At 38.1% G+C, this 13,223-nt stretch overlaps 1 protein-coding gene across 2 annotated transcripts in view; it reads left to right on the forward strand.

Annotated features, from left to right (window-relative positions):
* The window catches only part of LOC102307112 (glutamate receptor ionotropic, kainate 1), a 32,947-nt gene that overhangs the window by 4,684 nt on the left and 15,040 nt on the right, over positions 1-13,223 (forward strand). For both annotated transcript variants that reach the window (XM_005926482.2, XM_005926484.2), the window contains exons 2-7: positions 4,019-4,186; positions 4,288-4,545; positions 10,229-10,410; positions 10,938-10,991; positions 11,924-12,097; positions 12,484-12,627. In XM_005926482.2, coding sequence (XP_005926544.1) covers positions 4,019-4,186; positions 4,288-4,545; positions 10,229-10,410; positions 10,938-10,991; positions 11,924-12,097; positions 12,484-12,627 — 980 coding nt within the window. The remainder of the gene's footprint in view (positions 1-4,018; positions 4,187-4,287; positions 4,546-10,228; positions 10,411-10,937; positions 10,992-11,923; positions 12,098-12,483; positions 12,628-13,223) is intronic.

Genomic DNA, 13,223 nt, shown 5'->3' on the forward strand with positions numbered 1-13,223 from the left:
CAAGACCGAGGGATCCGAGACCAAGACAAGACCAAGACCAAAGTCCGTCGAGACCAAGGCAAGACCAAGACCTCGTAAAAGTGGTCTCGAGACATCCAACTCTACTCGCAGTAATGGTGAAATTTGAAAAAGTGCAACACAAACCAGAAATGGAGTTTCATTTATATTAAAAGTTTAATAATTTACCTAGTTATCGCTAAGTCCTTTTACTTTGAAGGCAAAAAGTCAGCCTTTTTCCACTGAATCACTACTTCATGGTGAGCAGTTAGCATCTTCCTTACGAACTATGACAAGGGTCATCTGCCAAAACAGTCAGAAATAGGTGTTTCAGTGCAGCCCTACCACCTCTTTGTGACCAATTTCACCTTGACAGCCAGCAACCACTTGCCAACTGGTTGGGGAATACATATTTTTCCCTGGTGACTAATGGTTGCCAGAGGATCGCAGACTAGTTTCTAGGCCTGTGGTACTGAGCTAATAGAAAGATGGGAATTTTCCTGCAGAGTGAAACTACCTTAGGTAAGCTGGTGATAGTTTATATTTTTTACTAGTTATCTAATGACACTGACTACTGACAGTCACCAGCCTTCCTCAAATCAGGTTCTTTCTCAGGAAATTAAGTAAGTTGTTGCACTTTAAACAAATTTTAAGGCATTATTTCAAGGTGAAATGAAGGGAAAGTTAACCAGTTTGATTTCCCTGCTCCCAAGCTTCAGAGAGGAAATTAATAAGCTTTATTATGTTGGCAATAAAGATTTCATGGCTACAGCTCATCTTTAAAAAATGATAGCTTTATCAGTAAGTCAAATATAAGTCGAGCTCCTAATAGGTTTGTTTTTATTTGGCAGCTTTTAACATATCGGTGAAGCTACATTAATTTTTCATAGTCTTTGAGTCTTAAAAAGACATTTTGTATTATACTGTTAGGTGCAAATGTCATTACATTTTGAGCTCTTAGATGTGAATGGAAAAGTGATTATGTATAAAATTAGACGTCAACTGCAAATCATATAAATCAGAAAATCTTAAGAGCAGCAGCTATTTTTAACTCCCTCAGAAAGTGGATGATCCATTTTCACAGCCTTGTTAAAGAATGAAAAACAAAATCTCTATCACTGAGGATGATGACGATGATGTTGTGATGCTGCTGAATCCTTAATAAAGCCCGTGACATTTGCTGCAGCCTCTGCACTTTAAGCAAACAAACCTCAGGATCCAGCTGGTGCGTACTCGTGTGCATTTCCTATTCTATTACCTTAAAAAAAACACCTTAAAAGGAAAAGAGGCACCAAAGACAGTGAAATAGAATCTACTTCCTCTCAAATTTATAAACTGACTGATGTATCTGTGGCTGAGAATTTTATATTTCAGTCGAGTGAATTAAGGACTTTAACAGGTCCCAGCAGCTGCTCACTGAGGCTTGGTAACCATAATTAGGATTGGCACTTTCAAGCATGCTTTTAGTGACCAGGGAGTCCAGACAAGGCTCTCTCAGTTTGGGGTTTGAGGCTATGCAACACCAAAGAAAAAGGTCATTCACAATCAAGGTCTCAGGGGGAGCTTTTTAAAGGCCTTTTCTACTTCCAAATCAATCACAATTTCACAGGCAATTCTTCAAAGACTGTTTGAGAGTGCAGTGACCTATTGCCATCTGTAGCCTCAGTGTTGAAGCGGGGTCATGTGCAAACACTTGCACCATCTAAATGGGATCTATAATTTGTGACAATTGTTAATATAATGCCTGATTAACATTTCTGAAAAAGGCAGAGCTTTCAGAAATGCATTATTGTAATCTTTGTTTTGTTAGTTAAAAATATGTCAAAGTTGAAAGCAACTTGCTTACCCACAGCATTCAGCACTGGACCCAAGTCTGTTGACACTTGTGAAGTGCAATGCAATAGGAACAAACATTTAACCCTGAATATATTAGATGAGAAATCCTATCACTGAAGGCCCAGATGTTAAATTATTTACATTTGAAAGGCTTCAGTGAATCGAATGAGCAGGGGAATTTTCGGCAGGCATAAGCACACTGAATCTCACACGCGCTTGTCTGCACGCAGGTAGCAACAATCCAGTATTTTTTTCTGGCTTTAATCCCAATAGTTTTTAAGCTGCGTTTTATGTAACAAATGTAAAAGACTGTGCATGTGCCTGGCTGGAGTCATATATGTCTTTATTGCCAGCTGTGGCATGCTAGACCCGCCATCTTTCTGGAGCAGCATGATGGATTAAGACTTGGATGTTTTTCCAGTATGATCTTCTCAACTCTGAAATAACCCCCCCTTCTCCCCTCCCTACTCCTACTCCTCCTCCTCCTCTGTGGCACTGGCACAAATACCAACTGTGGCTAAAAGTGACAGAATTTACCTTTAAAGCCACTTAAATCTCAGTTTAAAGGTGATGACCAGTGCTACATAAGAACAAGTACCGTCGGACTGTACAGAGACGTGGTGCCTCTCAAAAAGCATATTAATTGAAATTAATTTAAATAATTGATTAAATGAGAACTTCTGCGCTAAGTGTATCTTTATAGTATTGTGAATATCATATATATTAATATCATATTTGATAAATACTTCTAATACATTTTAAATAACTTCTCCCCCTTTTTCATGCTTGTAAAATGTGAGGACTTTGCTCTTCACCATTACTGTAAACTGACAATAATCATTTTGTTTTTGTTACCTTGGGCTCCTAAATATTGTTACAAAGTTGTACATGTAATATTAAAAACTAGAAAAGAATTTACAAAATGCCCAATAAGCCTAATTTACGTCTAAAAATTGTCCTCTTGACTATGAGGGACAACAGTTAGCTTCTGGGAATATTCCTTCTGTTAAAGTGTTTCATGCAGCAACAATGATGAAGCTGTCCATGTACAGTGACCTCACAGAGGTTAGCTTTGTGGCCATGTATGTTATCCTGGTGCTGTCATTTCCACAAACTGCATTTTATATTAAAATCCGAGCTTAATTCTGTTCCTCATTTCTTTATTTTATCTTAATATACTTCTCATTTTATGTTATGTATCATATTAAAATATTTCTGTAACTGCTGTGTGAAAGGAACCTACTTTCACTGTACAGTACAAACCCACTGTGTTTATTTACACGTGCATATGACAATAAAATAGCTTGTACTTGTACTTAATTAGCCCAAAGTTGTCAAAAAAATTTCTAGCACCAGAAAAGCATTTCACAGTACTTACAAAACAACAGATGCAGGGAAACTCTGAGGAAACATCTTCATTACTGCATCTTCAAGTAGTTAAACGCAGATGCAAACGGATGATAACTAAAGTCATGTTACTTGAAATAAAGAAATTTATAGACACTAAAACAAGTGCTAAAGTTTAGCTTTTCAGAGCACGGGTGCTTTAGCACCTTTAACCCTTTCACAGTAAGTCACCTCACATTTTTTGGCTTCATTACGTGATCTGTAAATCACAAGCTGGTGACTTGATATGTTAGGTATGATGACTGTTTCCAGTAGCAGTAAGTTGCAAAGGAGACAAAACTACAAAACAAGATTAATAAGTATGACTGTCTTTTGATTTAGAAAGGGGTTTTTCCCCCTAATTGAAAAATGTGTAAATGCATAAGAGAATAAGGGATGGCTGAAATGTTTCCCCTGATTATATGTGCTAAATGTTTAATCTGTTATCCTTTATGTGAAAATGAACTGAACAAATGCCAAAGCTTTCATAAAAGTTATTGTGACAGCTTGTGAAATTCAGGCTCTGTAACAGGCTGAAGCCAGGAGAGTTCAACTTTTAATTTGAAAAATATTAAATCCTGTCATCTCAACTCGGTCCCTTAGAAGCATTATGTGACAGAAGTACAAAGGAAATGGGGCCGTATTATGCAACTATTACAATTCAGCTGTGGTAACCTTCAATCTTTAAAAAGACACTGCGTGAATATCTATACCGAGAGAAGCCAATTGATCGATAATTTTTCTGCTAGCGCTTTGATGTGAGCTGGGTAAAACTCCTTCCACTTTTTTCTTCTTGCAGGGGGCATCTTTGAGACTCTTGAAAATGAGCCCATTAGTGTTGAAGAACTGGCCTTTAAATTTGCCGTAACTAACATAAACAGGAACCGGACCTTAATGCCAAACACCACGCTGACCTATGACATCCAGAGAATAAACTTATTCGACAGTTTTGAGGCTTCAAGAAGAGGTAAAGATCTTGTCATTTAATTTTGAAACCCTACTTGAGAATCAGTAAGAGATTTTTGTTGAGATTTTCTTTTCTTCCCACTTTCTGTTTGATTACTTCAGCCTGTGACCAGTTGGCGCTGGGCGTCGGTGCTGTTTTTGGACCCTCTCACAGCTCATCGGTCAGCGCGGTCCAGTCTATCTGTAATGCCCTGGAAGTCCCTCACATCCAGACACGCTGGAAACACCCATCAGTGGACAACAAAGACAGCTTCTACATTAACCTGTATCCTGAATATGCCTCTATAAGCAGAGCTGTGTTGGACATAGTGCAATTCTACAAGTGGAAGACGGTTACTGTGGTCTATGAGGATGCAACTGGTAAGTTGAGATGGGAATGAATGATACAACATAAGATCTGGAGGGAAACACAGACTTCACTATCATACTGAAGGGCCGTTAGTGATTTAACACAGCAGGAAGAACATAAACTTTACTTTTAAAGCATAAAAATGTGGCAACTGTTTGTCATATTTATAAAGTGCCCTTGAAATAAGAACTACAACTCCTGCAAGTCTTTGCCTTAGCAACCCTGTTAAATTACCTTGAAGCTATTTATAGATGAGTCAATGTGCCCTGCACGTGCTCTAAAACTTTTAAAGAACAGAAGTCTTCTGGAAACAGAAGTCAGTCCCAACAGATGGTGAGACAAAAATCACTCCTAAATAAACAGGAAGAAGCAAATATAAGACAGAACTAAGAAGTGAGGATAATGCACAAGTAGTTATGATGATTCTAAATCAAGAGTTTCCAATGCCACTGCGATGTACACTCTTTCAACCTGGCTAACTGTGCTAGAATATGTCATGGTCCTGTTACTGTGAGCAGTTATGAGAGGAGAAGATGATCAGACCTTCAAAGGACATAAAGTCAAAGATAAAGCTTTCTTTTTGAGAGTTTAAGAAAGACTGCTGTATTATTTGTTGCATTTTCATTTTGTGCTACTTTACAAAAGATTAAGACCTTGAGATGTTAGGGCTATGACTTCTTAACAATTACCATGTGACACAACTGTATTTCTGATTATTCTGAATCCTCAGACCTCGTCCTAATGATCAGCAGCCATGAGCTCCACTAAGCAGTTTTCCAGCACTCTATGAGTTCAAATAATTTTCCCACCATGTAAGAAAAGACTAAAAGAAGATAACTGAGCATTTTCAGGTACCAGTCTCCTCATTAATAGGAACAGAAGATTTGGGATTTAAAGCACCAGAAAACTTTCCAATTGATCTCTTCCATGATTGCTTGGAAGGTAAATAAAGACCCAAGGTGATGGAAAAAGCCCTTAAGAACTATATAGTCTGGAGGGACAGTGTTGGGTTTGGGCAAAACTGCCCCCATGCTAGCTGTGAAAAATAATACAGAATGACTTTCTTGGGATTATTCTAGTTTTAAATTGGACAAAACCAGAAAGCTAAGCCTGTGAACCAAACAGAGGAGAGTGTCGATGTCTACATCAACAAACAGGGTGGCAATACTGCATGCTACATTGTTTAAAATCAGGGTGCAGAACCTATAACGTGGTTGTGCTCAGAAATTCAAAGTTCTACACTGGCCTTCTGTTTAGCAGTACCTACAACATCAGGTCTCTAAGGTACTACATACATTCATCGTATAAATGAATCTCCGCCAGTCTGTGCAAAATTCAACTTCTTTTAGCTGGTTCACTGGTTCAACCATAGTTGGGGCAGTTTCTGTGCAGCAACACCTGCACAAATATGACCCTCAAGAGCCATCAAGTCCTCACATTACAGTAAACCTTCTGTCTTTAATCTAAACTCCATCAGTCCAGATGATCCATTTACATAAACTTTTGTTGGCCACAACAAACCAAAATGTGCTTGGAGGAAAAAATAAAAGAACAATGGTTTCATGAGAACAATACATCTCCAGCTGGTGAGCACAGGGATGGATTGGTGCTCGTCTTGCAGCCAGTGGAAAAGGGAAAACTTAACTTTGAGGCAGAAGAATGGATTCAATAAACAGCAGCTAAATCTGTGTAAATAATACAAGACTTAAGAAATAAGCAGTATTCACCATTAGGAATGCACTTTAAGTGTCAGTGGTGCATACTGCTCAGTGTCCTGATTTGTTGTTTCTGTTGTTAAATGTGATTCATCATTGTTTTTTGTAATGATGCTGAAGTTCAGATTTTCTGTTGGTTGGGGTACTCTACAACTTTAGGTGAAAACCATATAAATGTAAACACAGATTAAGACTAAAAGGCTGCAAAGACTTCAGTGACTAATTATACAGTGGATGAAAATGTATTTCAGCAACTGTTTATCCTTCTCATCTATGAGGAACTTTATATTCATTTTCTATTAATGCAAATATAACTGATTTTAATTCATCCTCTTTTAGCTCAGTTTTCCACTTATCATTACAGGGGGGAAAGCGAGACAAGCATTTTCTCCATTTTGAAACATTTTCTGAAAATGAATTGCGTTGCCCAAACGAAAGCTTTAAAATATATTGTCATATACTGTATATGCAGTTGTCTTGTACTTTAACCTCATGGAAAATTCTACAATCTGTGCCTAAAACTTGTCTCCAAAAGCATCATGGCCCACTTCAAAAATCCGAAATCTTCTGTAGCCCATCCAAAAAAATTTTTTATCACAACTCTGATCATTCTACTGTGAAATATTTTTGCTAGTATCATTAACAGCTTTATTTGAAACACCTGAAAGCTATTGCAGGAAATGCAGAATGTGGTGTATTTATTTAGAATACCTTGGCTTTGTTATGCGCTTCTTTTTTCCTTTTTTAATATTTAAAGGAAATGTAAAGTTTACAATTATTTACATTTTATAAATTGCCGCTATGTTTTGACTTAAAAAACCAATTTAAAACAACTAAAATATCACTTGTGAAATTAAAAATATTTTTGCAAGTCACTTTGTGTACAAAACTTTGGGAATTACTGATTGCCACTGAAGTTTAGTTTCAACTATTTAAATATGCAACATAGCAATCCATTGACAATTAGCCTTTAACACTAATCAAACAGACAACTGACAAAAGATAACATCGTACTTTCTGTGACTGCTGCCAAACAAGTGCGACAGGCTGTCGCAGAGCAACTCCAAACGACACATACTCTGTCAAGGAAAAAAAATATGCAGAAAACTAAAGGAACAGCTTTCTTACCTGGAGAACAGGGAAGGCAGAGTGGAGCCCCTATTCTGGTTAGCAAGCAAATCCATTAAAAGGTCTGGTAGTTCATAAGATGGCAATGCAGTGTTTAGTTTGAATTCTGTTGTCCTACTGCAGTGGAAAATTATAAAACATTATCACAACTGGCAGACTCCCACCATTTCCTTATGCGTGGCTGAAAAAAAAAACATTTTTCCGACACAAGATCCAATGTGGAGGAAGCTAGTTTCATGCTAAAGATGTCTAAAGCAAAGTAAACTCCAAACAGTAATGACCAGAATACTTACATATTCTAGCTATAGAATTGCAAGAGACAATTTCCAGTTGTTTTTGTTTGAAAATCTCTGCAGGAAAAAAAAAATATATATATTTCATGTTGATGTTAATTTGTTGTTGTTTTTTTTAACACGTTGCTTTGTTAATTTAAGGTTGTAAATTCGCAATGTGACCACTAGAGGGCACATAACACATAAAGAGCCTAGTAGTGACGTGCGATACCAATAATTTCCTTTCCGATCCCATACCAAGTCAAATTCAGGCTGGTATCGATGATATTGATACTTTGTACAAAACTTAATGTGTTATTATATTTTAAATTATAGCTTCGTAACATTGCAGGACTTCAGACTACTTTTTCTTATTGTTTCAATTATGAAGAAATCTCATATAGAAATAAAATCCTCAAGTTGTGATAATTGATGCTATTTGAACATGTGTATCTTGTAATTTAACATGTATATACTTGCCTAGACGTTTCAACAAAAACATTCAACATTCACACTTTCCCTCATTCACAGTAGTGCTGTGCCACACTACAAATTTTGGTATGATCCAATACCAAGTAAATACAGGGCCAGTATTGACGATATCAGTACGAATTGGTTATTCAGGCAGCTAATGGGGGGACGAGTAGTGTGCCATGATTTATAAGATGAATTCTCAATTTGCAAATTCTGAACAAATTTTCACCACCACTGTGATTGTTACTTTCCACAATCATTAGTTAACACAACAAAACACAACTTTCAGCTTTTTGTGTGTTTTGAAACTGAAATGTAAATTTTTCTGTCTGTAAAGACCACAAAAGGTTTGGAGATTTTTCATAATGCACGTTTGAGGTTTATTTTTTCCAAAGAAATAATTAACACAGTTCAGTGGGCTACATACTGAATTTGAAGGATAAAAGCAAAGTATCGATTCAATTGTGCTTGTATCGATCCAATACCAATACTAGTGTTGGTATCGATACGATTGATATTTGGATCATCCGCCTCTTATTCTTACTTAAAAGTAATTCCGGCTTCCAGTCATGTCTATCTATAGAAGAAAACGTCCATATTGCAGTGTGAGGTGATTTATACCCTAAGAAGTAAAACATCCCTTCAAATCCCGGAAGAGACACAAACTGCTGCACGAAAGCCTGTAAAAATGTTTTCAATAATATGTGCAGATCACAGTTGTATAATTCATATTTCTTTAAGGCATTTACACTAGTGTGAAATGATTTGCATACTGCTGCATTATAGCATTTGAATATTACTAATATATTTTTAAAAAGCATTTCCTGTTGCAAATTATACTATTTCAGTATCATTTATTTATTTGCAACGATATGTTATCAACATGCATTTAAACTGCCCGGTAAGCAGCTATTTCAAGGCTACATGACCCACGTGACCCCCAAATTTTCAGGGGCTCTGGTTATCAGGCTAGCAATCACTTATTTTAGGTATGTGACCCCTCCTGGTCACTTTGTGGAACTGCAGCATTAACCAATATAGTGCCAGAGTAGGCATAAATTTAATCTTCTGGCAAATTACAGTAACTAAATATTTTTTAAATATAGTTTTATTGCCGATGTTGAAAAAATCTCTCCTTTTGCAGAGGACAGCATTGTACTTCTTTAAGTAGCATTCCCATAGTTTGAGGAAACCTGGGATTTGAAAACACTGAGGAAGGAAGCAATGAAAGTGCAGATGAGGCAGCTTGTGGTTAAAAGATGCTTTAAAAAAAAAAATCCACATTCAAGTCAAAATAAAATAAATATTTGTTTCATATATAATAGCTGCCATTAGCTGCCAAATGTTGTGGTGGGATGCAAAATAATCAGATTAAATGATTAAATGTTTAAATTCTTGCTGCTCCTACGACATGACACTAGAGAACTGTTGACATGATGGATTTCTTTAAACAAGGTTTGCTTTTTTGTGCTCTGCTTAATTTCATATAAAAGGCCCCTAAAAATAAATGAGAGGTGCTGTAATACGAAGCAGGAGAAAATGCAGTGACCTCAATCAAGGCCAATTTCTCATTTTGCAGTTTTAAAGAGAGTAATCTGGATTTTAAGCGCATTCAGCCAGCTGTTGTGGTGAATAAATATAATGGAAGTTAACTGAATTGAATTTGAACTAAAATTGTGTGGCTTGATCCTTTGCCTTCTTCTTCATCGCCTTATTTCGGCTGCTCCCTTTTGGGTCTCCACAGCAAATCATCTTCCTTCTTCCTCCATATCATCCTATTCCTAGCATCCTCTTCTGTCACACCAACACTCTACACATCCTCCTTTATTGCATCCATAAATCTTCTCTGTGGTCTTCCTCTTTTGAATGGCTTTAACATCTTGAGTATCCTTTGCATATCCACTATCCCTCTTCTGTGAATGTCCAAACATCTCCACACAATTTTATTGAATTTGGCTTGGTAGCTTTGGCCTTGGAGGTGGAATTTTAGTTTTTCCTTACATCATATAAGCAAACTTGTACAGTTAAATTGCTCCAGGTGGGAGGTTTCCATTAAAACGGGGACTGTTGTGTTTAATAATTGCCTCCTTGTCTTTTGATTCAAGGCCTGATTCGTCTGCAAGAGTTGATCAAAGCTCCATCCAGATACAGCATTAAAATAAAGATCCGGCAGCTGCCCACAGGAAGTAAAGATGCCCGTCCCCTGCTGAAAGAAATGAAGAAAGGGAAGGAGTTCTATGTCATCTTTGACTGCTCTTACCAAACATCAGCTGATGTTCTCAAGCAGGTGAATAACATGCACTTCTGCCAGTTTGTGGGCCACTGAGGGTTCAGCCACACGCCACATAAAGTGAAAATTTGATCAGATATCCAATGTGGATTTTCTTTCTTCAATGGAAAAAAAAGGCCTCTAAATCTCTTTTCTGAATTGCTGTTGGTTTAATATTCACTACGTGCAAGATTAGTGCACTTCTATCCCCTTCAGAAATCCTGTGTTCATTACCAAATCCAAGCAGAGCCTATTTCTGGGCCAGACGTACACGTTTAGAACCAACAGCTGCTCGGAAGATTAATTGAAGACACTTCACTAACAGGAGAAAATTGTGACATATACTCACTCGCATAGTTGTTAATGTGAGCCAAAGAAATATGAGACAATTCAGGAAATGGATGGAATAAATAATTTGCCGCTCGCTGTGGTTGTGGGTATGGTTGGTTGGTCTTAGGCGGAAGAGAAGATTATTTATTGTGGCTGGAACAAACCTCCACTGTACCGTTAAACAGAAAACTCTCAAACACTTTCTCCCTGTTTAGATTCTGTCCATGGGAATGATGACTGAATATTACCACTTTTTCTTCACCACACTGGTAAGAGACAAATCTTTTACAAAAAACCCTCTTTCTGATCATAATAACTGTGACTCTTGAAACTTGATAGATAGGTATTTTGCTATGATGCCACATAACTACACAATGCTGGCCTGCCTAAAGTCTGTTTTTGCTACACTACTGAGTTATGCTGATGAGCCTGCACATCTGTGGTTTGTTTTATAATAAGGCTGCTGGGTGCCCTTGGCATAATTCCATGTTATTACCTTGTACTCATGTTGTTCCACTGTTTTAATCAAGTGTTGGTTTACCCTTTCTCTTCAGTTAACGTCTATATCTTGGTCTCATATTGACATTAGGAGTGAAAGTCAGTAGAGGGAAGACAGAATGTGTTTAATTGACAGACAGGCAGGTTTAACAGCTAAGATGCAAGGAGTAAATATGGAGGAGGAGTAGAAACACCTGGGTCAACCATCCAAAGTTCCTGACAGTGCGCAGGGAAGATTAAGAGGAGCGTGCAGGCAGGGTGGAGACAGGTTTTGTCAGTGATCTGTGACAGAAGGACAGCAGCAAGAGTGAAAGGGAAGGTTTACAAGATGGTAGTGAGATCTGCTAAGATGTATTTGGACATTGATGCACTGTTGAAGATGTTAAGCTTTTCATTGGGAGTGAAGAGGATGGACAAGACAAGTGATTACATCAGAGGGACAGCTCAAGTCGAGCAGTTTGAAGAAGCAAGGCTGAGATGGTTTCGGACATGAGTAGGGATAGTAGCTATATTGGACACAGGATGTAGAAGATGGAGCTGCCAGGCATAAGAGGAAGACCACAAAGAAGGTTAATGGATGTAGTGATGGAGGACATGCAGAGGGTTGGTGTGACAGAGAGGGATGCTGGGGACAGGCAGAGATGGAGGCAGATGATCACTGCTGAAAGAAGAAGATTATGTCATGTCACATCAATCCCCTTAGGACCTGTTTGCCCTTGATTTGGAGCCGTACCGCTATAGCGGGGTCAACATGACGGGGTTCAGATTGCTAAACATAGACAATCCTCATGTGGCTTCGGTGGTCGAGAGATGGGCCATGGAGCGACTGCAGGCACCTTCCAAAGCCGAGACTGGAATGATGGAGGGGATGATGACAGTAAGCCTAGTTTTACCTAATGCTTTCTGTATTATCGATAGAAACTTTCAAATCAGCACATGAAATAGACATTTTGTTAACTTTGTCTCCAGATACTATCAAGTAACAATGTAATAAAAAGCCAGAGATGTAAATGTACCTACTCAAGCTTTATTTGTAACACTGCATGAGATCTTTAATACATTTTCACTAGCTCTCATTGCATACACTTGGGTCAAAATACAGAAATTTTATGAATTTTCTAAAACTGCTGCTGTACCTTTGAGTGTGCTTGCAGAAATGAAATGCTGCTGTTTATGTACATAGACAGCCCGGGTGTGATAACTGGATGACTTGTGATTTGCAGTCCCCAGTAACAGAGGATGATGGCCACATTTCTCTTTCAGACTGAAGCAGCTCTGATGTACGACGCCGTCTACATGGTGGCTGCTGCCTCACAACGCACCTCTCAGATCACTGTGAGCTCCCTTCAGTGCCACCGACACAAACCCTGGCGCTTTGGATCACGCTTCATGAGCATGCTCAAAGATGTGAGTCTGCCTAATGAATGTGTGACACCGGCGCTCCATCCATTCATCTGTCCTTTTCATAGCCCGCTGCCTCTGTGTCACTTGCTTTTGTGCAAGAGCAGAAACAATAGAGTTAGGAGATTAGATCTGGTGAATGAGCAACGAGTGTGTGATGATTATATTGAAAATAATTTTTTCAAGACATGGTGATTGACGTCATGCATCACATGTTGGTAGTCTTGTAAAGATTAGAGCTGTCCATGGAGGAATGCTGCTCCTTGTGTGAATGTTTATGAAAGCAGGTAAAGACAATGTAGATTTGAGACAGCTCCTCATGAGCTAATAATAATGCTAAAACTGAAGACTCGTGCTAAGGATCATGTAGCATGCTTCTTGCTCTGTTGAACACGAAAAATATTTCTGCATGAATTGTTGATCTAACAGCAGATTAAACAGAAACACAATGAGACAAACACTCAGCAAAGCCTGACAGGTTGAAAAAAAAAACACGCTGCCTGCTGTGGAAGCAGACTTTTTCATCTGTGTCAAGATATATTCATCTCACTTTAATAAGCTTTCTTGTTATTGCACTCTCTAATTAGATGTTTCTTTAACCA

The sequence above is a fragment of the Haplochromis burtoni genome, unplaced genomic scaffold (genome assembly GCF_018398535.1).
Source record: "Haplochromis burtoni strain Fernald_Lab_line unplaced genomic scaffold, NCSU_Asbu1 Contig_36, whole genome shotgun sequence".
Lineage (NCBI taxonomy): Eukaryota > Metazoa > Chordata > Actinopteri > Cichliformes > Cichlidae > Haplochromis > Haplochromis burtoni.